The 27,545-nt window shown below is 41.5% G+C and overlaps 1 protein-coding gene across 1 annotated transcript in view; it reads right to left on the reverse strand.

The window, feature by feature from the left end:
• The window catches only part of CDH18 (cadherin 18), a 1,155,399-nt gene that overhangs the window by 144,641 nt on the left and 983,213 nt on the right, over positions 1–27,545 (reverse strand). Inside the window, exon 8 of the mRNA XM_077269711.1 lies at positions 13,695–13,831. Coding sequence (XP_077125826.1) covers positions 13,695–13,831 — 137 coding nt within the window. The remainder of the gene's footprint in view (positions 1–13,694; positions 13,832–27,545) is intronic.

The raw sequence follows: 27,545 nt of genomic DNA on the forward strand, positions 1-27,545 counted from the left end.
GCGTACCGCATGGCCGACAAGCACAGGGGTCGGATCGGGTTTCATGAGACGCCGACTTAGCCAAAAGTCGGCGACTTTTGAAAATGATCGACCCGTTTCGCTCAACCCTAAATAAAAGTATACATATTTAGTATCGGTGCATCCGTAACAACCCCACCTATAAAACTATATCACTAGTTAACCCCTTCAGTGAACACCGTAAAAAAAAAAAAAAAAAAAACGAGGCAAAAAACAACGCTTTATTCTCATACCGCCAAACAAAAAGTAGAATAACATGCGATCAAAAAGATGGATATAAATAACCATGGTACCGCTGAAAACATCATCTTGTCCCGCAAAAAACGAGCCACCATATATCATCATCAGCGAAAAAATAAAAAAGTTATAGTCCTCAGAATAAAGCGATGCCAAAATAATTATTTTTTCTATAAAATAGTTTTTATCGTATAAAAGCGCCAAAACATAAAAAAATGATATAAATGAGGTATCGCTGTAATCATACTGACCTGAAGAATAAAACTGCTTTATCAATTTTACCAAACGCGGAACGGTATAAACGCCTCCCCCAAAAGAAATTCATGAATAGCTGGTTTTTGGTCATTCTGCCTCACAAAAATCGGAATAAAAAGCGATCAAAAAATCTCCCGTGCCCGAGCATGTTACCAATAAAAACGTCAACTCGTCCCGCAAAAAATAAGACATCACATGACTCTGTGGACTCAAATATGGAAAAATTATAGCTCTCAAAATGTGGTAACGCAAAAAATATTTTTTGCAATAAAAAGCTTCTTTCAGTGTGTGACAGCCGCCAATCATAAAAATCCGCTAAAAAACCCGCTATAAAATAAATCAAACCCCCTTTCATCACCCCCTTAGTTAGGGAAAAATAAAAAAAATTAAAAAAATGTATTTATTTCCATTTTACCATTAGGGCTAGGGTTAGGGCTAGGGTTAGGGTTGGGGCTAGGGTTAGGGTTGGGGCTAGGGTTGGGGCTAGGGTTAGGGTTGGGGCTAGGGTTAGGGTTGGGGCTAGGGTTAGGGTTGGGGCTAGGGTTAGGGTTGGGGCTAGGGTTAGGGCAGGGGCTAGGGTTAGGGCTGGGGCTAGGGTTAGGGCTGGGACTAGGGTTGGGGCTAAGGTTAGGGTTGGGGCTAGGGTTGGGGCTAGGGTTAGGGTTGGGGCTAGGGTTAGGGTTGGGGCTAGGGTTAGGGTTAAGGCTACAGTTAGGGTTGGGGCTAAAGTTAGGGTTAAGGGTTGGGGCTAAAGTTAGGGTTAGGGTTTGGACTACATCTACGGTTGGGAATAGGGTTGGGATTAAGGTTAGGGGTGTGTCTGGGTTAGAGGTGTGGTTAGGGTTACCGTTGGAATTAGGGTTAGGGGTGTGTTTGGATTAGGGTTTCAGTTATAATTGGGGGGTTTCCACTGTTTAGGCACATCAGGGGCTCTCCAAACGCGACATGGCGTCCGATCTCAATTTCAGCCAATTCTGCGTTGAAAAAGTAAAACAGTGCTCCTTCCCTTACGAGCTCTCCCGTGCGCCCAAACAGGGGTTTACCCCAACATATGGGGTATCAGCGTACTCGGAACACATTAGAGAACAACTTTTGGGGTCCAATTTCTCCTGTTACCCTTGGGAAAATACAAAACTGGAGGCTAAAAAATAATTTTTGTGGAAAAAAAATATTTTTTATTTGCATGGCTCTGCGTTATAAACTGTAGTGAAACAATTGGGGGTTCAAAGCTCTCACAACACATCTAGATGAGTTCCTTAGGGGGTCTACTTTCCAAAATGGTGTCACTTGTGGTGGGTTTCTACTGTTTAGGTACATTAGGGCCTCTGCAAATGCAATCTGACGCCTGCAAACCATTCCATCTAAGTCTGCATTCAAAATGGCGCTCCATCCCTTCCGAGCCCTCCCATGCACCCAAACAGTGGTTCCCCCCCATATGTGGGGTATCAGCGTACTCAGGACAAATTGGACAACAACTTTTGGGGTCCAATTTCTCCTGTTACCCTCAGGAAAATACAAAACTGGGGGCTAAAAAATAATTTTTGTGGGAAAAAAATGTTTGTTTTATTTTTACGGCTCTGCATTATAAACTTCTGTGAAGCAGTTGGTGGGTCGAAGTGCTCCCTACACCTCTAGATAAGTTCCTTAGGGTGTTTACTTTCCAAAATGGTGCCACTTGTGGGGGGGTTTCAATGTTTAGGCACATCAGTGGCTCTCCAAACGCAACATGGCGTCCCATCTCAATTCCTGTCAATTTTGCAGTGAAAAGTCAAATGGCGCTCCTTCCCTTCCGAGCTCTGCCATGCGCCCAAACAGTGGTTTACCCCCACATATGGGGTATCAGCGTACTCAGGACAAATTGTAAAACATCTTTTGGGGTCCAATTTCTTCTCTTACTCTTGGGAAAATAAAAAATTTGGGGTGAAAAGATAATTTTTGTGAAAAAATATGATTTTTTATTTTTACGGTTCTGCATTATAAACTTCTGTGAAGCACTTGGTGGGTCAAAGTGCTCACCACACCTCTAGATAAGTTCCTTAGGGGGTCTACTTTCCAAAATGGTGTCACTTGTGGGGGGTTTCAATGTTTAGGCATATCAGGGGCTCTCCAAACGCAACATGGTGTCCCATCTCAATTCCAGTCAATTTTGCATTGAAAAGTCAAATGGCGCTCCTTCGCTTCCGAGCTCTGTCATGCGCCCAAACAGTGGTTTACCCCCACATATGGGGTATTGGCGTACTCAGGACAAATTGTACAACATCTTTTGGCATCCATTTTCTCCTGTTACCCTTGGTAAAATAAAACAAATTGGAGCTGAAGTAAATTTTGTGTGAAAAAAAAGTTAAATGCTCATTTTTATTTAAACATTCCAAAAATACCTGTGAAACACCTGAAGGGTTAATAAACTTCTTGAATGTGGTTTTGAGCACCTTGAGGGGTGCAGTTTTTAGAATGGTGTCACACTTGGGTATTTTCTATCATATAGACCCCTCAAAATTACTTCAAATGAGATGTGGTCCCTAAAAAAAAAATGGTGTTGTGAAAATGAGAAATTGCTGGTCAAATTTTAACCCTTATAACTCCCTAACAAAAAAAAATATTGGTTCCAAAATTGGGCTGATGTAAAGTAGACATGTGGGAAATGTTACTTATTAAGTATTTTGTGTGACATATCACTGTGATTTAATTGCATAAAAATTCAAATTTGAAAAATTGCAAAATGTTCTAAATTTTCACCAAATTTCCATTTTTTTCACAAATAAACGCAGGTAATATCAAAGAAATTTTACCACTATCATGAAGTACAATATGTCACGAGAAAACAGTGTCAGAATCACCGGGATCCGTTGAAGCGTTCCAGAGTTATAACCTCATAAAGGGACAGTGGTCAGAATTGTAAAAATTGGCCCGGTCCATAACGTGCAAACCACCCTTGGGGGTGAAGGGGTTAAAAACTGACCACCTTGACATTATGGTATTGCAAAATGATCTGGATAAGCTTACTGAATGGGCAAACACTTGGTAAATGAGATTTAATGTAGATAAATGTAAAATAATTCACCTAAGACTAAGGAATCCTATTGCTGCATATACACTGTTCAAAAAAATAAAGGGAACACTAAAATCCCACATCCTAGATGCCACTGAATTAAATATTCCAGTTGTAAATCTTTATTCATTACATAGTGGAATGTGTTGAGAACAATAAAACCTAAAAATTACCAATGCAAATCACAACTAATATCCCATAGAGGTCTGGAGTTGGAATGGTGCTCAAATTCAAAGTGGAAAATGAAGTAACAGGCTGATCCAACTTCAGTAGAAATGTCTCAAGACAATGAAATGATGCTTAGTAGTGCGTGTGGCCTCCACGTGCTTGTTTGACCTCCCTACAATGCCTGGCATGGTCCTGATGAGATGGCAGATGGTCTCCTGAGGGATCTCCTCCCAGACTTGGACTAAAGCATCTGCCAACTGCTGGACAGTCTGTGGTGCAACGTGACGTTAGTGGATGGTGTTTGACATGATGTCCCAGATGTGTTCAATCGGATTCAGGTGTGGGGAACAGGGGGGCCAGTCCATATTTTCAAGGCCTTCATTTTGCAGGAACTGCTGACACATTCCAGCCACATGAGGTCTGGCATTGTCCTGTATTAGGAGGAACCCAGGGCCAACCGCAAAAGCATATGGTCTCACAAGGGGTCTGAGGACCTCATCTCGGTACCTAATGGCAGTCAAGCTACTTCTGGCAAACACATGGATAGCTGTTCGGCCCTCCAAAGAAATGCCACCCCACACCATTACTGAAGCAATGCTAAACCGTTCATGCTGAAGGATGTTGCTGTCAGCAGATCGCTCTCAATGGCGTCTCCAGACTCTGTCACATCTGTCACATGTGCTCAGTGTGAACCTGATTTCATCTGAGAAGAGCACAGGGTGCCAGTAGTGAATTTGCCAATCTTGGTGTTCTGTGGCAAATGCCAAGCATCCTGCACGGTGTTGAGCTGTGAGTACAACCCCCATCTGTGGATGTCGGGCACTCAGACCATCCTCATGGAGTCGGGTTCTAACCATTTGTGCAGACGCATGCAGATTTGTGGCCTTCTGGAGGTCATTTTGCAGGGCTCTGGCAATGCTCCTCCTGTTCCTCCTTGAACAAAGGCTGAGGTAGTGGTCCTGCTGCTGGGTTGTTGCCCTCCTACGGCCCCCTCCACGTCTCATGGTGTACTGGCCTTTCTCCTGGTAGCGCCTTCAGCCTCACACACCTAGTAAGGTTTATACTAGCGCATGGCCGAGCTGCCATGCAAACCTTTTATAGATGCAGCCTTTCGGGAACTTCCCAGTGGTCCAATCAGAGCCGGTACAGGATGTGAGCATGTGACCTCCAGCCTCCAATGTGAGGTCATCCCACGGGCATGGTCAGTAGACAAAAAGCAGGACTTAGTCCCTGGAGCATCTGCTCGCTGCTGATCAATGCTGGTTACAATGGCTGAATCTGGGATGGCAGCAGTAACAAGATGCACAGTATCAGCTTGAGCCAGACGCTAGGACCGACATCTCTGCTGAGTAGGCTCCTTTGAGGCTGAGGAAGAATGGGTGACCACAGAGGACATGGTTCGAGATTCCCCCTGTGCAGTGGCAGGAACTCGACACCTAACATTTCCCCCTTTACAGGACCCCCCTCCTTGGGCCTCGGTATGTTCAAAAGCTGCAATGAGCTGATGAGCACGAATGTGTTCAACAGGTTCCCAGGTCCTGTATTCAGGGATATGACCCTTCCAGTCTACCATATAGTACCTTTTGCCCCATACCACATTGCAACCAACAATAGCGTTCACCTCACAATCGTCCATGGATGAACCCGATGTCCCAGTAGATGACTCCGAAAACCGAGACATGTGGACAGGCTTTAGGAGAGACACATAAATGTTATCGGAGATACCAATTCATTGAGGAAGGGCTAGACGATAGACTACATGGTTGACCTGTTCCAGGACATTGAAGGGACCTATATAGCGAGGCGCAAGCTTAGTTGACTAAACTTGCAGCATGATGCTACAGGCAGAGCCACACTAAGTCTCCAGGAGCAAAGGTCAGAGAGGAGCCCCATTGTGCATTGGCGGAGACCCTCATTCTCTCCTTGGAGACCTGGATGGAATCCTGTATGTGGTCCCAAACTGGGGACCCCGGTCACTGACAATTTTGTTTGGCATACCGTGTAGGCAGAAAATTGCTTAATAAATAATGCTGCCAAGGCCCTTGCAGAAGGTATCCACGGAAGAGGCACCAAGTGCACCATTTTGGAAAAATTGTCTTTGACTTCCCAGATAACGGTGAAGTTTGGGTAAGCCCACCACAAAGTCCATCCCGACCATTTTCCAAGGCCTGTCTGCCACCAGCAGGGGGTAAAGTAACCAAGCAGGCTGATGCCGAGGAGACCAATTCTTGGCACAGGAAACACACATCCGAATATAGTTTTTGACATAACGGCCAAATGCGGCCACCAGTATGTCCTCATCAGGAGCTCAGATGTCCTCTTGGTCCCAAAAATGTTCACCCTCCCTCCAGTCGCAAATTAGGTGGTACAAAGGTCTTACCGGGAGGCACAGACTCTAGAAAGGCACGGGTCAAAGTTCTCAGGCTCTCTGAAGGAACAATTAACAGAGGCTCCTCCTTTTCAGATGACACTATGGAGCAGGAGAGAGCATCAGCACAAATGTTCTTCTCCCCTGACAAAAAGTGGAAGGTGAATTGGAACTGGGAGAAGAACAAGGACCATCTAGCCTGGTGAGAATTTAGCTGCTGGGCAGTTTGTAGGTAAACCAAATTGTTGTGGTTGGTGTATACTTAGAAGGGAAAATGAGCCCCCTCAAGGAGGTGTCTCCACTCCGAAAAGGCCAACTTTTCTCCACTCCAAAAAGGCCAACTTCATGGCTAGCAACTCCCTGTCCCCGATGGAATAGTTCCTCTCCTCCGGTGAGAAGGTCTTAGAGAAGAAGCAAGGATGCTTCTGACCTTGAGCATCCTTTTTGGAAGAGGACTGCTCCAGCACTGATGGATGAGGCATCCACCTCCATAATGAAAGGTTTATCTACATCAGGGCTATGTCAAATGGGAGCACTAGTGAAGTGTGACTTGATAGAGAGCAAGGCCTTGGAGACCTCCTCCGACCACAATTTGGGATTAGCTCCCTTCTTGGTGAGTGCAACCAAGGGAGCTACCAAAGTTTAGAAGTGGGGAATGAACTGGCGATAATGTACCCCATAAAGCATTGCACTGCTTTAAGAGAATGAGGTTCCTGCCAGTCCATCACAGCTTGTAGCTTGGCAGGATCCATGGCCAATCCCTGGGTGGAGATGATTTAGCCCAGGAAAGGCAAGGACTCCTGCTCAAACACACACTTCCCCAACTTGGCATAGAGGGAGTTTGCCCATAGGAGGTCGAAGACTTTGCAAACATCTCTCCGGTGGGAGTCTATATCTGGAGAATAGATGAGAATGTCATCCAGATAGACTATGACCGAGGTGGTGAGCATATCCTGGAAGATATCATTCACACAGTCTTGGAAAATGGCAGGGGCAGTACAGAGCCCGAATGGCATCACTAGATACTAATAGTGGCTGTCCCTGGTGTTAAATTCTGTCTTCCATTAGTCCCCCTCACGGATGAGAATCAGGTTGTAAGCACCCTGCATATCAAGAAAAAGATAGAGCAACCACAAAAATGATATATTTTGTTTCAATATCATTTGTTTAATTTGAATTTCAGTGAATCTGGAATTGGAAACCAATCTCTGTCATACATGGTACCAATCCTGCGCTGCACTGTGTTCCTCTTGGAACTCCTGATCTCCAGTGACTCATTGGTGTACTGTCTAGCACTATATAGGATATGATAATCCTCTTGATAAATGGAAATGTAATGTCATAGCTGCTGAGCAATATGGATAAGCCTGAGCAGTACTCAATCCAACATTCATCTGCACTCGGTACTCAAAACAAGGCTGCCCAATCTCTGCTGCTTCGTCAGTATGGTAAAATGGTGCCATGCATGTTTTGGTTTTTTTAATCGCAAATCGAAATTAGTTAGTGTATTTGAATTTGCATGGAACTTCAAATTTTAGGAAAGTTTACTGAAACTCAATCCACTCATATCTACTACTGAGTTTTATTAAAGGGAACCTGTCACCCCGTTTTTTCCGTATGAGATAAAAATACTGTTAAATAGGGCCTGAGCTGTGCATTACAATAGTGTATTTTGTGGACCCCGATTCCCCACCTATGCTGCCGAAATACGTTAGCAAAGTAGCCATTTTCGCCTGTCAATCAGGCTGGTCTGGTCAGATGGGCGTGGTGACATCGCTGTTTCTTCCCCCAGATCTTGCTTATTTTTCCGTTGGTGGCGTAGTGGTTTGCGCATGCCCAAGGTCCCGAATCCACTGCACAGGGGAGAGAAAAGAGCGCGATCTGCGCTATTCCCCTGGTGATCGGTGGGGGCGGCCATCTTCCTGTGGCCGCGCGTGCGCAGATGGAGTGCTCTGCTGCCCGGGGCTTCAAGAAAATGGCCACGGGATGCCACACGTGCGCAGATGGAGATCGCGGCGGCCATTTTCCTGAAGCAGAGTTCGCATCTCGGCTTCAGGAAAATGGCCACCGCGATCTCCATCTGCGCACACGCGGCATCCCGCAGCCATTTTCCTGAAGCCCCGGGCAGCAGAGCGCTCCGTCTGCGCATGCGCAGCCACAGGAAGATGACCGCCCCCACCGATCACCAGGGGAATAGCGCAGATCGCGCTCTTTTCCCTCCCCTGTGCAGTGGATTCGGGACATTGGACATGCGCAAACCACTACGCCACCAACGTACAGATAAGCAAGATCTGGGGGAAGAAACAGCGATGTCACCATGCCTATCTGACCAGACCAGCCTGATTGACAGGAGAAAACGGCTACTTTGGTAACGTATTTCGGCAGCATAGGTGGGGAATCGGGGTCCACAAAATACACTATTGTAATGCACAGCTCAGGCCCTATTTAACAGTATTTTTATCTCATACGGAAAAAAACGGGGTGACAGGTTCCCTTTAACCCCTTTCTGCCATTGGACGTACTATTCCGTCCATGTGGGGTGGGCCCTAATTCCCAAGGACGGAATAGTACGTCCAGCACGATCGGCCGCTCTCACGTGGGTAGCGCGGCCGATCGCGGCCGGGTGTCAGCTGCCTATCGCAGCTGACATCCGGCACTATGTGCCAGGAGCGGTCACGGACCACCCCCGGCACATTAACCCCCGGCACACCGCGATCAAACATGATCGCGGTGTGCCGGCGGTACAGGGAAGCATCGCGCAGGGAGGGGGCTCCCTGCGCGCTTCCCTGAGACCCCCGGAGCAACGCGATGTGATCGTGTTGCTGTGAGGGTCTCCTACCTCCTATCCCTGCAGGCCCCGGATCCAAAATGGACGCGGGGCTGCATCCGGGTCCTGCAGGGATTACTTCCGGGTGCCGTGCAGGCTGCAGATGAAAGCTGCAGCCTGCACGGCTGTAAGTGAGGTCTGTGATCTGACAGAGTGCTGTGCACACTGTCAGATCAGCGATCTGTAATGTCCCCTTCTGGGACACAGTAAAAAAGTTAAAAAAAAAATTCCCACATGTGTAAAAAAAAAAGAATAAAAAATTCCTAAATAAAGAAAAAAAATATATATAATATTCCCATAAATACATTCCTTTATCTAAATAAAAAAAAATCAAACAATAAAAGTATACATATTTAGTATCGGCGCATCCGTAACAACCCCACCTATAAAACTATATCACTAGTTAACCCCTTCAGTGAACACCGTAAAAAAAAAAAAAAAAAAAACGAGGCAAAAAACAACGCTTTATTCTCATACCGCCAAACAAAAAGTAGAATAACATGCGATCAAAAAGATGGATATAAATAACCATGGTACCGCTGAAAACATCATCTTGTCCCGCAAAAAACGAGCCACCATATATCATCATCAGCGAAAAAATAAAAAAGTTATAGTCCTCAGAATAAAGCGATGCCAAAATAATTATTTTTTCTATAAAATAGTTTTTATCGTATAAAAGCGCCAAAACATAAAAAAATGATATAAATGAGGTATCGCTGTAATCATACTGACCTGAAGAATAAAACTGCTTTATCAATTTTACCAAACGCGGAACGGTATAAACGCCTCCCCCAAAAGAAATTCATGAATAGCTGGTTTTTGGTCATTCTGCCTCACAAAAATCGGAATAAAAAGCGATCAAAAAATCTCCCGTGCCCGAGCATGTTACCAATAAAAACGTCAACTCGTCCCGCAAAAAATAAGACATCACATGACTCTGTGGACTCAAATATGGAAAAATTATAGCTCTCAAAATGTGGTAACGCAAAAAATATTTTTTGCAATAAAAAGCTTCTTTCAGTGTGTGACGGCTGTCAATCATAAAAATCAGCTAAAAAACCAGCTATAAAAGTAAATCAAACCCCCCTTCATCACCCCCTTAGTTAGGGAAAAATAATTTTTTTTTAAAAAATGTATTTATTTCCATTTTCCAATTAGGGTTAGGGCTAGGGTTAGGGCTAAGGCTAGGGTTAGGGCTAGGGTTAGGGCTAGGGTTAGGGCTAGGGTTAGGGTTAGGGTTGGGGCTAGGGTTAGGGCTAGGGTTAGGGCTAGGGTTGGGGCTAGGGTTAGGGTTGGGGCTAGGGTTGGGGCTAGGGTTAGGGTTGGGGCTAGGGTTAGGGATGGGGCTAGGGTTAGGGTTAGGGCCAGGGTTAGGGTTAAGGCTACAGTTAGGGTTGGGGCTAAAGTTAGGGTTAGGTTTGGGGCTAAAGTTAGGGTTAGGGTTTGGATTACATCTACGGTTGGGAATAGGGTTGGGATTAAGGTTAGGGGTGTGTCTGGGTTAGAGGTCTGGTTAGGGTTACCATTGGGATTAGGGTTCGGGGTGTGTTTGGATTAGGGTTTCAGTTATAATTGGGGGGTTTCCACTGTTTAGGCACATCAGGGGCTCTCCAAATGCGACATGGCGTCCGATCTCAATTTCAGCCAATTTTGCGTTGAAAAAGTAAAACAGTGCTCCTTCCCTTCCGAGCTCTCCCGTGCACCCAAACAGGGGTTTACTCCAACATATGGGGTATCAGCGTGCTCGGAATACATTGGAGAACAACTTTTGGGGTCCAATTTCTCCTGTTACCCTTGGGAAAATACAAAACTGGGGGCTAAAAAATAATTTTGGGGGGAAATTATTTTTTTTTTATTTTCACGGCTATGCGTTATAAACTGTAGTGAAACACTTGAGGGTTCAAAACTCTCACAACACAACTCTAGATGAGTTGCTTAGGGGTCTACTTTCCAAAATGGTGTCACTTGTGTTTTTTTTTTACTGTTTAGGTACATTAGGGCTCTGCAAATGCAATGTGACACCTGCAGACCATTCCATCTAAGTCTACATTCAAAATGGCGCTCCATCCCTTCCGAGCCCTCCCATGCGCCCAAACGGTGGTTCCCCCCACATATGGGGTATCAGCGTACTCAGGACAAATTGGGCAACAACTTTTGGTGTCCAATTTCTCCTGTTACCCTCGGAAAAATACAAAACTGGGGGCTAAAAAATAATTTTTTGTGGAAAAAAAATATTTTTTATTTGCATGGCTCTGCGTTATAAACTGTAGTGAAACAATTGGTTGTTCAAAGCTCTCACAACACATCTAGATGAGTTCCTTAGGGGGTCTACTTTCCAAAATGGTGTCATTTGTGGGGGGTTTCTACTGTTTAGGTACATTAGGGCTCTGCAAACGCAATGTGATGCCTGCAGACCATTCCATCTAAGTCTGCATTCAAAATGGCGCTCCATCCCTTCCGAGCCCTCCCATGCGCCCAAACAGTGGTTCCCCCCACATATGGGTATCAGCGTACTCAGGACAAATTGGACAACAACTTTTGGGGTCCAATTTCTCCTGTTACCCTCGGGAAAATACAAAACTGGGGGCTAAAATATAATTTTTGTGGGAAAAAAATGTTTGTTTTATTTTTATGGCTCTGCATTATAAACTTCTGTGAAGCACTTGGTGGGTCAAAGTGCTCAGCACAACTCTAGATAAGTTCCTTATGGGGTCTACTTTCCAAAATGGTGTCACTTGTGGGGGGGTTTCAATGTTTAGGCACATTAGTGGCTCTCCAAATGCAACATGGCGTCCCACCTCAATTCCTGTCAATTTTGCATTGAAAAGTCAAACGGCGCTCCTTCCCTTCCGAGCTCTCCCATGCACCCAAACAGTGGTTTACCCCCACATATGGGGTATCAGCGTACTCAGGACAAATTGTACAACAACGTTTGTGGTCCAATTTCTTCTCTTACCCTTGGGAAAATAAAAAATTGGGGGTGAAAACATAATTTTTGTGAAAAAATATGATTTTTTATTTTTATGGTTCTGCATTATAAACTTCTGTGAAGCACTTGGTGGGTCAAAGTGCTCACCGCACCTCTAGATAAGTTCCTTAGGGGGTCTACTTTCCAAAATGGTGTCACTTGTGGGGGGTTTCAATGTTTAGGCACATTAGTGGCTCTCCAAATGCAACATGGCATCCCACCTCAATTCCTGTCAATTTTGCATTGAAAAGTCAAACGGCGCTCCTTCCCTTCCGAGCTCTCCTATGCGCCCAAACAGTGGTTTACCCCCACATATGGGGTATCAGCGTACTCAGGACAAATTGGACAGCAACTTTTGGGGTCCAATTTCTTCTCATACCCTTGGGAAAATAAAAAATTTGGGGCGAAAAGATCATTTTTGTGAAAAAATATGATTTTTTATTTTTACGGTTCTGCATTATAAACTTCTGTGAAGCACTTGGTGAGTCAAAGTGCTCACCACACCTCTAGATAAGCTCATTAGGGGGTCTACTTTCCAAGATGGTGTCACTTGTGGGGGGTTTCAATGTTTAGGCATATCAGGGGCTCTCCAAACGCAACATGGCGTCCCATCTCAATTCCAGTCAATTTTGCATTGAAAAGTAAAATGGTGCTCCTTCGCTTCCGAGCTCTGTCATGCGCCCAAAGAGTGGTTTACCCCCACATATGGGGTATCGGCGTACTCAGGACAAATTGTACAACATCTTTTGGGGCCCATTTTCTCCTGTTACCCTTGGTAAAATAAAACAAATTGGAGCTGAATTAAATTTTGTGTGAAAAAAAAGTTAAATGCTCATTATTATTTAAACATTCCAAAAATTCCTGTGAAACACCTAAAGGGTTAATAAACTTCTTGAATGTGGTTTTGAGCACCTTGAGCGGTGCAGTTTTTAGAATGGTGTCACACTTGGGTATTTTCTATCATATAGACCCCTCAAAATGACTTCAAATGAGATGTGGTCCCTAAAAAAAAAATGGTGTTGTGAAAATGAGAAATTGCTGGTCAACTTTTAACCCTTATAACTCCCTAACAAAAAAATGATGGTTCCAAAATTCTGCTGATGTAAAGTAGACATGTGGGAAATGTTACTTATTAAGTATTTTGTGTGACATATCACTGTGATTTAATTGCATAAAAATTCAAAGTTGGAAAATTGCGAAATTTTCAAAATTTTTGCCAAATTTCCCTTTTTTTCACAAATAAACGCAGGAAATATCAAAGAAATTTTACTACTATCATGAAGTACAATATGTCACAAGAAAACAGTGTCAGAATCACCGGGATCCGTTGAAGCGTTCCAGAGTTATAGCCTCATAAATGGACAGTGGTCAGAATTGTAAAAATTGGCCCAGTCCATAACGTGCAAACCACCCTTGGGGGTAAAGGGGTTAAAAGGTTAATAGGAGTATTCATATGTCCATAATATAAAGAACAGCTCCATTTCCTATCATACATGCTCTATTATCATGTGAGAAGCCATTGCTTCGGATCTCTCCTTAAAAGGAGAAGCTAGATCAAAAGTACAACTACATACTTAACTAGCCAAAGTAAATGCATCATGATAGACAGTATAAATGTGTACTGCAAAGTTGTTACATAGTAAAAAAAAAAAATTTTTAGGAAATTATGCATGCACCAATATTATATAAAAATGTAAAGTGTTCTTCTTTTCTGAAATGTCATTGCCTAAAAACAATCTCTCAAACAATCATACAATGACAAACCAAGTTACTTCATTATTTATTGCAAATATTATAGCAGTACCTATCTCTGATGCTGATACTGAAATATTGTACCAAGGAGTTTCCTCTCGGTCCAGTCGTTTAGTAGTCCTAATTGCACCATTTTTTGAATCAATTTCAAAAATCTTCTCTTCTTGTGAATTATTTTCCATGAAATACCTGTTAAAACAAAACAAATTAGTAAAATTTTGTGCACATGGAGAAAAAATCTTTTTTTTTACTTATTGAAAGATGAAGAGCATGATGAGAAAAGTTAAGAAAATGGAGGAAAAAAGGAGTAAGGTAATTAAGGGGAAAGTAATTTTAGGTTGAAGTATGAGGAACGGTAGGACCACTATTACTGTATTTTTCAGACAATAAGATGCATTTTTCCCCAAAAATTTGAAAGGAAAATGGGGAGTCAGTCTTATAATCCAAATGCAGGCTTACTGGAGGTTGCAGCAGCGATGCAGCAGGGTCCCTTCCACAGGGTGCCAATGGCAGCAGAAGTGTGGCAATGATGTACCCCGCTCTTCTCACCATCGACACTGGGCCACAACATCGCCACACTTCTGCCGCCGCTGGATTTATGAATAAAAGACCCTGCTCCATGCAACACACTCTGCTCTGCCTCACCACCGACACTGGACCCATAGCATGGCATGGCTGGGATACCCCCTCCTCTCACCCAGGACTCACAGCATTACCCCACTTCTGCCACCAACACCAGCTTCCTAAGGATGGGACCATGCCTCCTGTTACCCTGGTCCACCTCCGCCAGCTCCCAGGCAAGATACCTTAAATTTGGACAATAAGACGGACTCCCACCTTAAAAAAATCCTTTTTTTCTATTTTCCACCCCAAAATTTGTGGGGCATTTTATGGTCCTGTGCATCTTACAGTCCAAAAATTATCGTAACTCAGTATCTTTTATTTGCATTTTTTATATACACATTTATGCATCTCTGTTTTCAATATGTACTGCAATATTACAGCATACTGTGCAAGCAGTCCAATGACTGCAAATTCAAAATATCCAAAAATAAAAATATTTAATCCACAAAAAAAATATTTTTCTGTAGAAAAATCTGAATGCCATAATTACTGGTATTTGGTCACTGCTTCTCTCCAAAACATGTAATAGTGATTAGAGCATTACATGTATCCCAAAATGATATGATACTTATAAAAATTACAGATGGGAATGGCAAAAACAAGCTCAACGTCCACCTTACAAAGCTCTATCAATGGAAAAATTAGTTATTTGTCTCAATATATGGTGGCAAAAAAACAAATTTAATTTTTCAAAGTTCTGAAATTTTTTAAAAATAGAAATTTGCATGGTATAAAAATCAAAAATAATGTTTAAATTGATTTTTTTCACCATTTCACTGTGCCTGGATTTTTTTTGCTCACTAAATATGTATAAAAATAAAATAATGTAATAAAATATAAAAATGTCCCATAAAAACAAGTACTTTCATGGCTATGTCAATGTAGAAATAAAAAAGTAATCAATTTTGGAAAAAGACAAATAATAAAAGTGGAAATAGTTCAGGCCAACTTCAAAAAATGTTCAGATGCATTACAGCTATGATTTTCAAAGCTATAAAAAATTATGACATTCATATTAGAATATCAACTTATTGTACTTATCAACCTAATATTTCAATAGAGTAGTTATAATATTCATGTAAGTGCGTTACTGTAAGGAAGCTTTCAATAAAGTTTTAGATAAATTATTTGCGTGTTTATGCAACCACAGTTTTTAGTTCTTTACTTTTCTTTTTTCACCCCCCAAAATTTCAGTCTATTCTTCAATTAAATTGTACTGATCATGAGGGACATTCTGGATAGAAAAAGTTCTGAAATCATAATTTTTGGTGTGATTTTTTTATATGACAGAAACCTGGCATTTTTACAAGAAGGCATGTAGACTTTTTATATCCATCTTATATACCTTTTTAATGCTATGCGTAAACATGGGATGCATGACATTTCCAAGGAACAAAGCACAAAAGAAAATTTTGGGTATACTTTTTATTCTAACAGAAGTAAATTGCAAACACATAAAATCATACTGTATGTGTAGGAATACATTTGCTAATATTTTCATTGTACAGGGTGGGCCATGTATATGGATACACCTAAACAAAATGTGAACGGTTGGTGATATCAACCTATTTGTGGCACATTAGTATATGGGCGGGGGAAACTTTTCAAGAGGGGTGGTGACCATGGTGGCCATTTTGAAGTACAATATTTTGGATCCAACTTTATTTTTTTCAATGGGAAGAGGGTCATCAGACAGATCAAACTTATTTAGAATTTCACAAGAAAAGCAATGGTGTGCTTAGTTTTAACTTATCTTTATTCTTTCATGAGTTATTTACAAGTTTCTCTTTGTTTACAGCCATTGACATGTCACAGAGGTTAACACATGAGGAGCGGATATAAATTGTGCTTATGTATGGTGAACACAGTACCTGGGTCATTGCAGCAGATTTCAATGCAAGACCCTACGAGACCACCCATCTCCCATGCTACAGTTAGCAAACTGCTTGCTAAATTTTGTGAAACAGGTTCAGTGTTGGATTTGCCAAAATGTGGATGCATGAAAACTGTCACTAATGAACAAACATCAGTGGCTTTCCTAGCTTCATTTAGCAAGAGCCCACAGCATAGCATTGAGAGTGGCATCAGTCAAACGTCACTTCGGCTGATATTAGCTACTCTTAAATGGCACCATTACACTGCGGCATTTCAACAAGTATGACCCAGATCGGCATGCTGAATTTGCAGAATGGACAAAACAAAAAATGGAACAGGTGATCGAATTCACGAAGCACAGACATGTTTCTCATCATAGAGACAGACTGTTTGTGCTTCGGGGCTCGCCTGTGGGAAAATATTTCTTTGATTTCTCTGACTTAGAACAGGAAGATAAGACTACCTACAGTCCCTCCCTGAACCATTAGAATCTCATTAACTGAAAACTTCTAACACTGATTACACAAGAACAACAAGATGGATTTCTTCACTTTAATCGGTTTAACAGCCCCAAACTGACAGTGTTTGTAGTTTACTTAGCAAAATCCTGCTAACAGGCTCACTTTAAATATAAAATGTAATAGTTCTGTTCCTTTTATTCTGCAAACCACACTCCTGAAAGCCATACGGTAACTGAAATCAGGCATTCAAACGGCCTATAATTTATTGGCGCTGGCAGCTAATAATCTTTCTTGTAGTATTGTGGAGTTAGCAGTGACCATTCTGGGGTATATAATTATTCTGTAACTTGGAAAAGGAGGTGTATATACCATATGCTAACTGTTATATCTCCAATAAGCAGCCTTAAGGTACCTTCACACGAAACGACTTTGTAACGATATCGCTAGCGATCCGTGACGTTGCAGCGTCCTCGCTAGCGATATCGTTGTGTTTGACACGCAGCAGCGATCAGGATCCTGCTGTGATGTCGCTGGTCGCTGAATAAAGTCCAGAACTTTATTTGGTCATCCGATCGCCGTGTATCGTTGTGTTTGAAAGGAAAAGCAACGATACCAGCGATGTTTTACTCTGGTAACCAGGGTAAACATCGGGTTACCAAGTGCAGGGCCGCGCTTAGTAACCCGATGTTTACCCTGGTTACCAGCATAAAAGTAAAAAAACAAAGAGTACATACTCACCTGCGCGTCCCCCAGCGTCTGCTTCCTGACACTTACTGAGCGCCGGCCCTAAAGTGAAAGTGAAAGCACAGCGGTGACGTCACCGCTGTGCTGTTAGGGCCGGAGCTCAGTCAGTGTCAGGAAGCAGACGCTGGGGGACGCGCAGGTGAGTATGTACTGTTTGTTTTTTTTACTTTTACGCTGGTAACCAGGGTAAACATCGGGTTACTAAGCGCGGCCCTGCGCTTAGCAACCCGATGTTTACCCTGGTTACCCGGGGACCTCGGCATCGTTGGTCGCTGGAGAGCGGTCTGTGTGACAGCTCCCCAGCGATCAAACAGCGACGCTGCAGCGATCGGCATCGTTGTCGCTATCGCTGCAGCGTCGCTTCGTGTGAAGGTACCTTTAGTGGAAGCAACCTACAGCCTCCTCCATTAATCGTATGTCAATTGTGTTATTGTCATGACAATGCTGGGCCGCAGAGTGCTGTTCATGACAAAAATGTAACAGCATGGTAGGTTCAGCGTGACACTCCCTGGCTGTGACCTTTAACAGATAAAACTTGAGCAAAAATAACGATGACACTAATGGTAAGAAAACAAATCTTAATGAACATCTGATTCAAGGCACTGATGACATTATCTCTATTATTGTGTAAAATTAAATTCACTGATGTCTGAATGAGTCCTAATTGGAGCTGATCTATAGTTCTTTGCAGGGCTCACTGCATTTGAGCTGTCCACTCCATACAGTTTTTACATCTTGCCCCTTCAGAAGCTAATAACAGCTAATCACTGATGGTGTCTGGTGTTAATCTCCTGCAAGCTGACATTGATTACCTTGCCTAAATATACAGTAGGTCATCAATATTATATGCCTGAATGGCAACTTCAACATTAAAATATTTATTTTCTGTAACACAAAACAATAGAAATGTAAAATAGTGTATAATGCAAACTTTCAGATCTTAGCAGTTTGACAATCAATTAAATAGGCAGTAGAATTATAGGTTGAAGTTACAATTTTTGCACACAGTAATCTTATCACTGTGCGCATATAGCGCCCATGATAGCCTCAATGTATCATGCTTTGTCAGTCTATAATATGCAGTAAATACTGCCTAGCCCTTCAAGAATCAAGGCAGCAAATAATAAAAGATGAAACGTGTAGATGGAATGGATAGACAGTCAATAACATTCAGTGGCTTTTCCTCACTCCATACTAATTGCTTGCTCAATATTATGTGGTGCTTAGGGTTTGTGCAATAACACAAGCTGCACTTAGGACTTTGGCCATAATATCTATTCTCTAATTTTCACTATTAAGTTGGGCTTAAGGCTTGTCCAATAACATATAATTGCCAAAGTCCTAAGGCAAATCTATCTCCTATCTAATGCTCACTATTGAGTTGGCCTTAGGGCTTGTGCAATGACACAAGCTACACTTAAGACATTGGCATATATATCTCATATCTAATGGTCACTTTCAAGTTGGAATTGGGGAGTACGCAATAACACATGTTGCACTTAAGACTCTGGCATTATATCTAATATGTAATGCTCACTATTAAGTTGGGTTTAAGAGTTGTGCAATAACATAGGTTGCATTTAGGGCCTGTGCAATATTATATCTTGTTTTGTGCTCGCTATCACATTGGGATAAGGGCTTGAGCAATAATGTATGTTGCACTTAGGACTCAGGCAATAATATACTACATCTAGTGACATTCTATTCATTTTTTTAGATATTTAACCTTGTACCATGTATGATTCTGCAGGAGGATAGCATTATTTTCTGTTACTTTAATCTAAACTACCCCACTGTTATATTTTACATAAAGGGAGGAAACAGGATTATCTAATACCACACCTTACACCGTGATGGCTTATTTTTAGTTCATACTGAACATGATATAGTTTATGTCCTATATAACTCTTAAAGGAGATTACATTAAGACTCACTGGGAGATAAGATAGCTTTTCTCTACACAATAGTTAAATTATTGAGGAAACTACATATTATCAAATACAATTTTTTTTTATAAATCTTTGCTGTTTTTAATTTTTATGGTGCTCAATCTTCTTTTCAAGGATATTTAATAAAAGTTAAATTTTAGCAGACCCTTAATAACAAATCAGTAAATTACAATTAGTAGCATCAGATTAGAGCTATCGATTTAACCAAAAAATATTGATTGCAAAGTAAATTTAATTTATTTAATTTTGAAATAATTATATTTTTTATATACATCATTTGTAGTTAAAAATATGCCCTTAAAAAATAATTTTGTTTAACATTGACATGGAAATGACTAATGGATTTAATAGTTTTTGCAATCTGCCATTGATCCTTGGAATAAACATATAAAACCTTGAGATTTAAGAACAAGCAGAATAAGAATAGAAATAGTCACACAAAAGCAAAATGGGAAAATATTGAAGGTAGAAAACGCTAAGCATATTGCAATGATTTGCTTTACTTTGAAAATGTAATAGTAAGCAAGTTAAGGAATGATAGAAGCAAAACAACAGTCCTCATGCCACAGTTTTGGAAAAAAAGGTATTTGCTCATTAAATGTACAATTTTCTGTCACTAATATTTTTTATAATTAGTTTTTTAATTTTTGCTGTTTTTCTAGATATCTAGAACATTAAATACAGTATGATGCAGATTTTTCAAAGTTACTCAGCATCCAATTTAAGAATAAAAAAAATCACAAGAATTCTATATTCCTTCCATTTTATGTAAGGCACAGAAGAACTGTAAGGAATCCGTATTGGTTTTGTTCCAGGTAGCAGCCCAAATTAGTAGTATTATATACATTTAAAGTATCTCTTTAACCCTTTCCCGACAGTTAGGCATACTGTAATTCCCACAATTGGGTATACAATTATATCCTTCCACTTGTGCTGGAATCATACAATATCCTACTATAATACCATCACTTTTACTCATATGATGCCATTGTGAATATTGACAGCAGCATCTGAGGACCTTGACAAAAGGAAATTGTTGCCTTTGTCAAAGAAATCAGGACCCCTGCAAAGCAATCACAACCAGTGGCAGAAAAATTGCCTCCTAATCCTTCAACCTATTAGATCACGCCAGAAGCATGATCTGATAAGCTGTTAGTCAAACACTGACAAGTATCTGAGTAAGGCCAGCGTCACACTACACCATAATACGGGCCAATGCTATGCGATAAAAAATTGCATAGCACTCGAACCAATGTTAATCTATGGGGCTGCTGCTATCATCCGTTGTTTTCTCGGCCATGTTATACGTGCGTATGACATCGCAGCATGGACCGATTGTCATCGAACTACGCCCAAAATACACCAATGCAAGTCTATGGGTGTGAGAAAAACTCACACACCACATGGACCATCAGTGTGACTTGCGAGAAATATGCATGTGTTCTATAGAAAAGTTGGTAATTCAGTGCAATGTACAGTAAAAGCACACTGACAGGTTAAAATAGAATAGATAGAATAAATGTCTACACGTAGTATAGGTGTATATATATATATATATGTATATATATATATGTCATTGACACAAACACACATATATATATATATATATATATATATATATATATATATATATATATATATTTATATTTATATTTCATACAGAGCTAGATAGCAAGAAAGACCGTAATTCAATTGTTGGCTTTTGCTAAATCCTTACCGAACCCGACAAGCTATGAGACATGGTTTACATACAGTAAACCATTGCATATCCATTATATTTTTATTAGTGATGAGTGAATATACTCATTACTTGGATGTCCTCCGAGTATTTTTTAGTGCTCGGAGATTTAGTTTTCATCGCCTCAGCCGAATGATTTACAGCTATTAGCAAGGCTAAGTACATGTGGGGGTTGCCTGGTCGCTAGGGAATCGCCACATGTAATCAAACAGGCTAGTAGCTGCAAACCATCCAGCTGTGGTGAAGAAAACTAAATCTCTGAGCACTAAAAAATACTCGGAGGACACCCGAGCGTACTCGGGAAATCTCGAGTAACAAATATATTCGCTCATCACTAATTTTTATATATCCCTCACTAATAATGTTTGTAGTGTGTGTGCAAAAATTTGGGAGCTCTAGATGTTATATTAAAGGGTTTATTCACGGAAAATATTGGCGTGGGCTCCAGCACAATTTTCTCCGCCAGAGATGGAAAGCCAGACTGAGGGCAGATATTATTAGCCTAAGGAGGGACCATGGTTATTGCCCCCCCGGCTAAAAACATCTGCCCCCAGCCACCACAGAAAAAGCGCATATGGTGTAATAAGTAGTTAATGTCACCTTGCTATTGTAAGATGACATTAAGCCTGTTTAATAATGGAGAGATGTCAATAAGACACCTATCCATTAATAAGCCACTAGACTGAAAGGGTTAAAAAAAGCACACATTAAAAATAAAGTATTTTAATTAAATAAATAACCACACAGGTTTCATTATCTTTATTGTATGCTCAATCCAACTGAAGGCCTTCGTTCTCCTGTAAAAAATTCCAAAATAAAAAAGCAACAATATCTCATACCTGTCCGCCGTACAGTCAAATCCCATGCTGTAAATCCATCTCAAGGGGTTAAATACATTTACAACTAGGAGCGCTGCTAATGCTGCCACTCCCAGCTGTAAAAGACTGGGGACTGAATGAAATCCAGGGAACAGAGCTTCAGTAACTAGCGGTGCGGTCACAGAAGCTGCGCCCCCTGGACTATATATATGTTTTCAGGAATATTTAAGCCCATGGATCCATTATATGTCCATTTTGCAAGCCGGTGAGAAAATCTCGCCATATGCATGACACACGGATACATTTTGGAGAAAAAAATTGCATCCTCGCATTGAATACGGATGACATAGGGATCACTGTTCATGAACATTTCTGCGTATCTTGGACGTAAAAAACAGACCTTACTTTCATACGTTAGTTGTGACGCCGGCCTAAAAGAAAACATTCAGAAAAAGCAAACTTGTTGGTGTTTAATGAGACTTAAACATGATCATATAAATGTTTTCATTGCAAGCTAATGATATACAGTGCCTTGTGAAAGTATTCGGCTCCCTGGAACGTATCAACCTTTCTCCACATATCATGCTTCAAACATAAATATACCAAATGTAATTTTTTTGTGAAAATCAACAACAAATGGAACACAATTGTGAAGTTGAATGAAATGTATTGGTTATTTAAAATTTTTGTGGGGCGTGTAATATTATTCGGCCCTTGTACTTTCAGTGCAGCAAACTCACTCACTCCAGAAGTTCATTGTGGATCTCTGAATGATCCAATGTTGTCATAAATGCCTAATGATGATAAATATAATCCACCTGTGTGCAATCAAGTCTCTGTATAAATGCACCTGCTCTGTGATAGTCTCAGGGTTCTGTTTTGAAGCACAGAGAGCATCATGAAGACCAAGGAACACAACAGGCAGGTCCGTGATACTGTTGTGGAGGTTTAAAGCCAGATTTGCATACAAAATGATTTCCAAAACTTTAAACATCCCAAGGAGCACTGTGCAAGTGATCATATTAACATGGAAGGGGTATCATACCACTGCAAATCTACCAAGACCCAGCCGTCCCTCTAAACTTTCATGTTAAACAAGGAGAAGACTGATCAGAGATGCAGCCAAGAGGCTCATGATCACTCTGGATGAACTGCAGAGATCTACAGCTGAGGTGGCACAGTCTGTCCATAGGACAGCAATCAGTCCTACAATGCACAAATCTGGCCTTTATGGAAGAGTGGCAAAAAGAAAGCCATTTCTCAAAGATATCCATAACAAGTGTCTTTTAAAGTTTGCAACAAGCCACCTGGAAGACACACCAAACTTGTGGAAGAAGCTGCTCTGGTCAGATGAAACCAAAATTGAACAAAAGGCAACACAGCTCATCACCCTGAAAACACCATCTCCACTGTCAAAGATGGTGGTGGCAGCATCATGGTTTGAGCCTGCTTTTCTTCAGCAGGGACAGGAAAGATGGTTAAAATTGATGGGAAGATGGATGGAGCCAAATACAGGACCATTCTTGAAGAAAACGTGTTGGAGTCTGCAAAGACCTGAGTCTGGGATGGAGATTTGTCTTCCAACAATGATTCCAAACAGAAAGCTAAATCTACAATGGAATGGTTCACAAATAAACATATTCAGGTGTTAGAATGGCCAAGTCAAAGTCCAGACCTCAATCCAATCGAAAATCTGTGGAAAGAGCTGAAAACTGCTGTTCACAAATGATCTTTATCAAACCTCACTGAGGTCGAGCTGTTTGCCAAGGAAGAATGGGCAAGAATTTCAGTCTCTCGATGTACAAAACTGATAGAGACATACCCCAAGCGACTTGCGGCTGTAATCATAGCAAAAGGTGGCGCAACAAAGTATTACGTTAAAGGGGCCAAATAATATTGCATGCCCCACTTTTCAGTTTTTGATTTTCCACAAAAAATTAAAATAACCAATACATTTTGTTCAACTTCACAATTATGTTCCACTTGTTGTTGATTCTTCACCAAAAATTTACATTTGGTATCTTTATGTTTGAAGCATGATATGTGGGAAAAGGTTGAAAAGTTCCAGGGGGCCAAATATTTTCACAAGGCACTGTAAATCTGACAAAATTCAGAATCACATAATATTACTGATAAGTGAGCGTGCTCAGATATTGTGTCATCTGAATTTATTGGGCCTGCTTGAGTAATATGTTTGAGTCCCTGCGGCTGCATGATTCGAGGCTGTTACGCACTATATATAAACCCTGTCAATGTCATGTAAACTGTCATGTCATGTCATGAAAACTGTAATTGCTGGTGTGTTCTAAGCTACTTGGTCTAACATTTGGCTCTTGGGGAACTTTGGCTCTGTGAGGAGAAAAAAGGGAGTCTGAATAAGACAAGGAGTCAAGCCTGCAAATCTGTTGCTTCACTTTGTGCACTCTGCTGTGATCGTCGGTGGTCATGACCAGTGTTACTGCGGTCATCATCAGATTCACTCTGTCAGCCTTCTTTCCTGCCTGCATGAAATAACTCATTGTCCTCCTCAATCAAATACTGCTCCTATTTGACATCCCACTACACCTCATTATGCTGCATATAAAATTTACCTTTGAGGCTGCCGAACAGTTCTGGGGTGGTCATAAATATGTGCAAGTTTTTATATTGCCTGTTGCATCTTCTGAAGTTTTTTTCCAAGCTAAGTATGAAAAGGATGATATTGTTGGTGCCTCACTTCTTGCTACAGTCAAATTTAGTACCATCTTTAGCTGTCTTTGGTAGGTGACATACATCCCTTATCAGGTGCTAATGGTGAAGCTAAAAGTAACCTAACCTCCAGATTTCTTGCTTTATGACATAATCATTCAAAACTTAAATATGCTTGCATAGTTCCAGTAGGTTGCAACATTTTGTGGAGGCATAGCATTGTATCTTAATTAACCAGATGTCTAGAGCTTGAAATATTAAATCCAACAGAAAAGCAGGTGTGTCCAGCGAGTGGTGAAGGTAAAAAATAGCTTTTAATGAAAATAAATTAAAAATATATCCATATGTATGGCATCCAGCACTCAATACACACTGGCTATAGAACCTAATGACGATCTATGCGTTTCAACCTGGGGGTCTTAGAGTACCGTTACACTAAACAATTTACCAAGGATCACGACCAGCGATACGACCTGGCCGTGATCGTTGGTAAGTCGTTGTGTGGTCGCTGGGGAGCTGTCACACAGACAGCTCTCCAGCGACCAACGATGCCGAAGTCCCCGGGTAACCAGGGTAAACATCGGGTTACTAAGCGCAGGGCCGCGCTTAGTAACCCGATGTTTACCCTGTTTACCATCGTAAATGTAAAAAAAAAAACCAGTACATACTCACATTCCGGTGTCACGTCCCTCGCCGTCAGCTTCCCGCACTGACTGTGAGCGCCGGCCGTAAAGTAAAAGCAGAGTGACGTCACCGCTGTGTCCTGCTTTCCGGCTTAGCCAAGAGTCTGAAATATTTAATCTTCCTTTCGTGAACGGTCACTGAACAATGATGTTTGATGATGTGCTGAATACATATTGTCAAGAATGGGACCCTCCGGTCACCTGGATCCATGGAGATAGTCAGAGAAACCAGGTTGTGACCCTCCGGTCAACTGGCCTTGAATCTGAATGGACTGTCATCTTCATAAGCTTGTCATTACCTCCTCACTGTGTGAATGCCACAGGTGGGGTTGTCGATGCTAGAAGCTCTGTAGTCACAGCTGCCCTTATCCCGGCGAGTCAACAGGAGGGTGAGATTCTGTAATATGCGCAATCTTGGGTATTGTGCTGGGACTGTTCTATGTGTTATCTGCCTGTTTTGTAGTTCAATAAAGTATTGCCCACTATTTTAACATTACCCTATGTTGTCTGAGTAGCGTTACGTCCAAGGTAAAAGGGGATTGGGCATTCGGTGGGACGATGCGTGGTCTATGCAGTTTTGGCTAGTGGACCGGGGCATCAGCCGACCCCCCATGACTCCATGCAATGCATATAAAAAACACTCAGCTAAATCATTCTATTTTTACAACCTTTGGAAAGCACGTAAAATCAGTTGAAATGCTCAGATACTCTTCTGACCCTGGCTACCACTTCCCTTAAGTGGGTTTGTCAAAGATCACAGCTTGGGGCTGGCAGAACCATTCCACTAATCCCTTTTTGTCATGAACAGCCCTCTGCTGCCCCTATCATGAGCACAATTACACAATTGACAGATGATTAACGGAGGAGGCCACAGCTGGTTTTACTACTAGGACAGTTATTGGGAAATTAACAGTGAGCATATGGCATATACACCTCTGATTGCAATGCATGGAATATATGTATTCACCCCAGAAAGGTGACTGCCAGCTTCTTCCACTTATGGCCATTTTTCTGAAGCATACACTACCATTCAACATTTAGGGTCAGTTAGAAATTTCCTTATTTTTGAAAGAAAAGCACAGTTTTTTCCAATGAAGCTAACATAAGATGATTCAGAAATACACACTATACATTGTTAATGTGGTTAATGACTATTCTAGCTGCAAATGTCTGGTTTGTAATGCAATATCTTCATCAGTGTATACAGTAGAGGCCTATTTCCAACAACCATCACACTAGTGTTCTTATGGTACTTTGTGTTTGCTACCTGTGTTAGAAGGCTAATGAATGGTTAGAATACCCTTGAAAACCCTTGTGCAAGTAAGTTAGCACAGTTGAAACAGTTTGGCTGATTAGAGAACCTATAAGCCTGACCTTTCTTTGAGCTAGTCTGGAGAAAGTACATTTGATGGTTCCATTAAACTCTTAAAATGCCCAGAAAAAAAGAACTTTCATGTGAAACTCGACAGTCTATTCTTGTTCTTAGAAATGAAGGCTATGCCATGCGAGAAATTGCCAAGAAACTGAAGATTTCCTACAATGTTGTGTACTACTCCTTTCAGAGGAGAGCACAAACAGGCTCTAACAAGAGTAGAAAGAGAAGTGGGAGGCCCCGCTGCACAACTGAGCAACAAGACAAGTACATTAGAGTCTGTAGTTTGAGAAATCGATGCCTCACGGGTCCTCAGCTGGCAGCTTCATTAAATAGTACACGCAAAACACCAGTGTCAACGTCTACAGTGAAGAGACAACTCCGGGATGCTGGCTTTCAGGGCAAAGTGGCAAAGAAAAAGACATATCTGAGACTGGCTAATAAAAGGAAAAGATTAATATGGGCAAAAGAACACAGATATTGGACAGAGGAAGATTGGAAAAAAGTGTTATGGACAAAAAAATCCAAGTTTGAGGTGTTTGGATCACACAGAAGAACATTTGTGAGATGCAGAACAACTTAAAAGATGCTGGAAGAGTGCCTGACGCCATCTGTCAAGCATGGTGGAGGTAATGTGATGGTCTGGGGTTGCTTTGGTCCTGGTAAAGTGGGAGATTTGTACAAAGTAAAAGGGATTTTGAATAAGGAAGGCTATTACTCCATTTTGCAGTGCCAAGCCATACCCTGTGAACAGCGCTTGATTGGAGCCAATTTCATCCTACAACAGAACAATGACCCAAAGCACACCTCTAAATTATGCAAGAACTATTTAGGTAAAAAGCAGGCAGCTGGTATTCTATCTGTAATGGAGTGGCAAGCGCAGACACCAGATCTCCACCCTATTGAGCTGTTGTGGGAGCAGCTTGACATTATGGTATGCAAAAGTGCCCT

This window comes from Ranitomeya variabilis, chromosome 6 (assembly GCF_051348905.1).
Source record: "Ranitomeya variabilis isolate aRanVar5 chromosome 6, aRanVar5.hap1, whole genome shotgun sequence".
In the NCBI taxonomy this organism is placed as follows: domain Eukaryota; kingdom Metazoa; phylum Chordata; class Amphibia; order Anura; family Dendrobatidae; genus Ranitomeya; species Ranitomeya variabilis.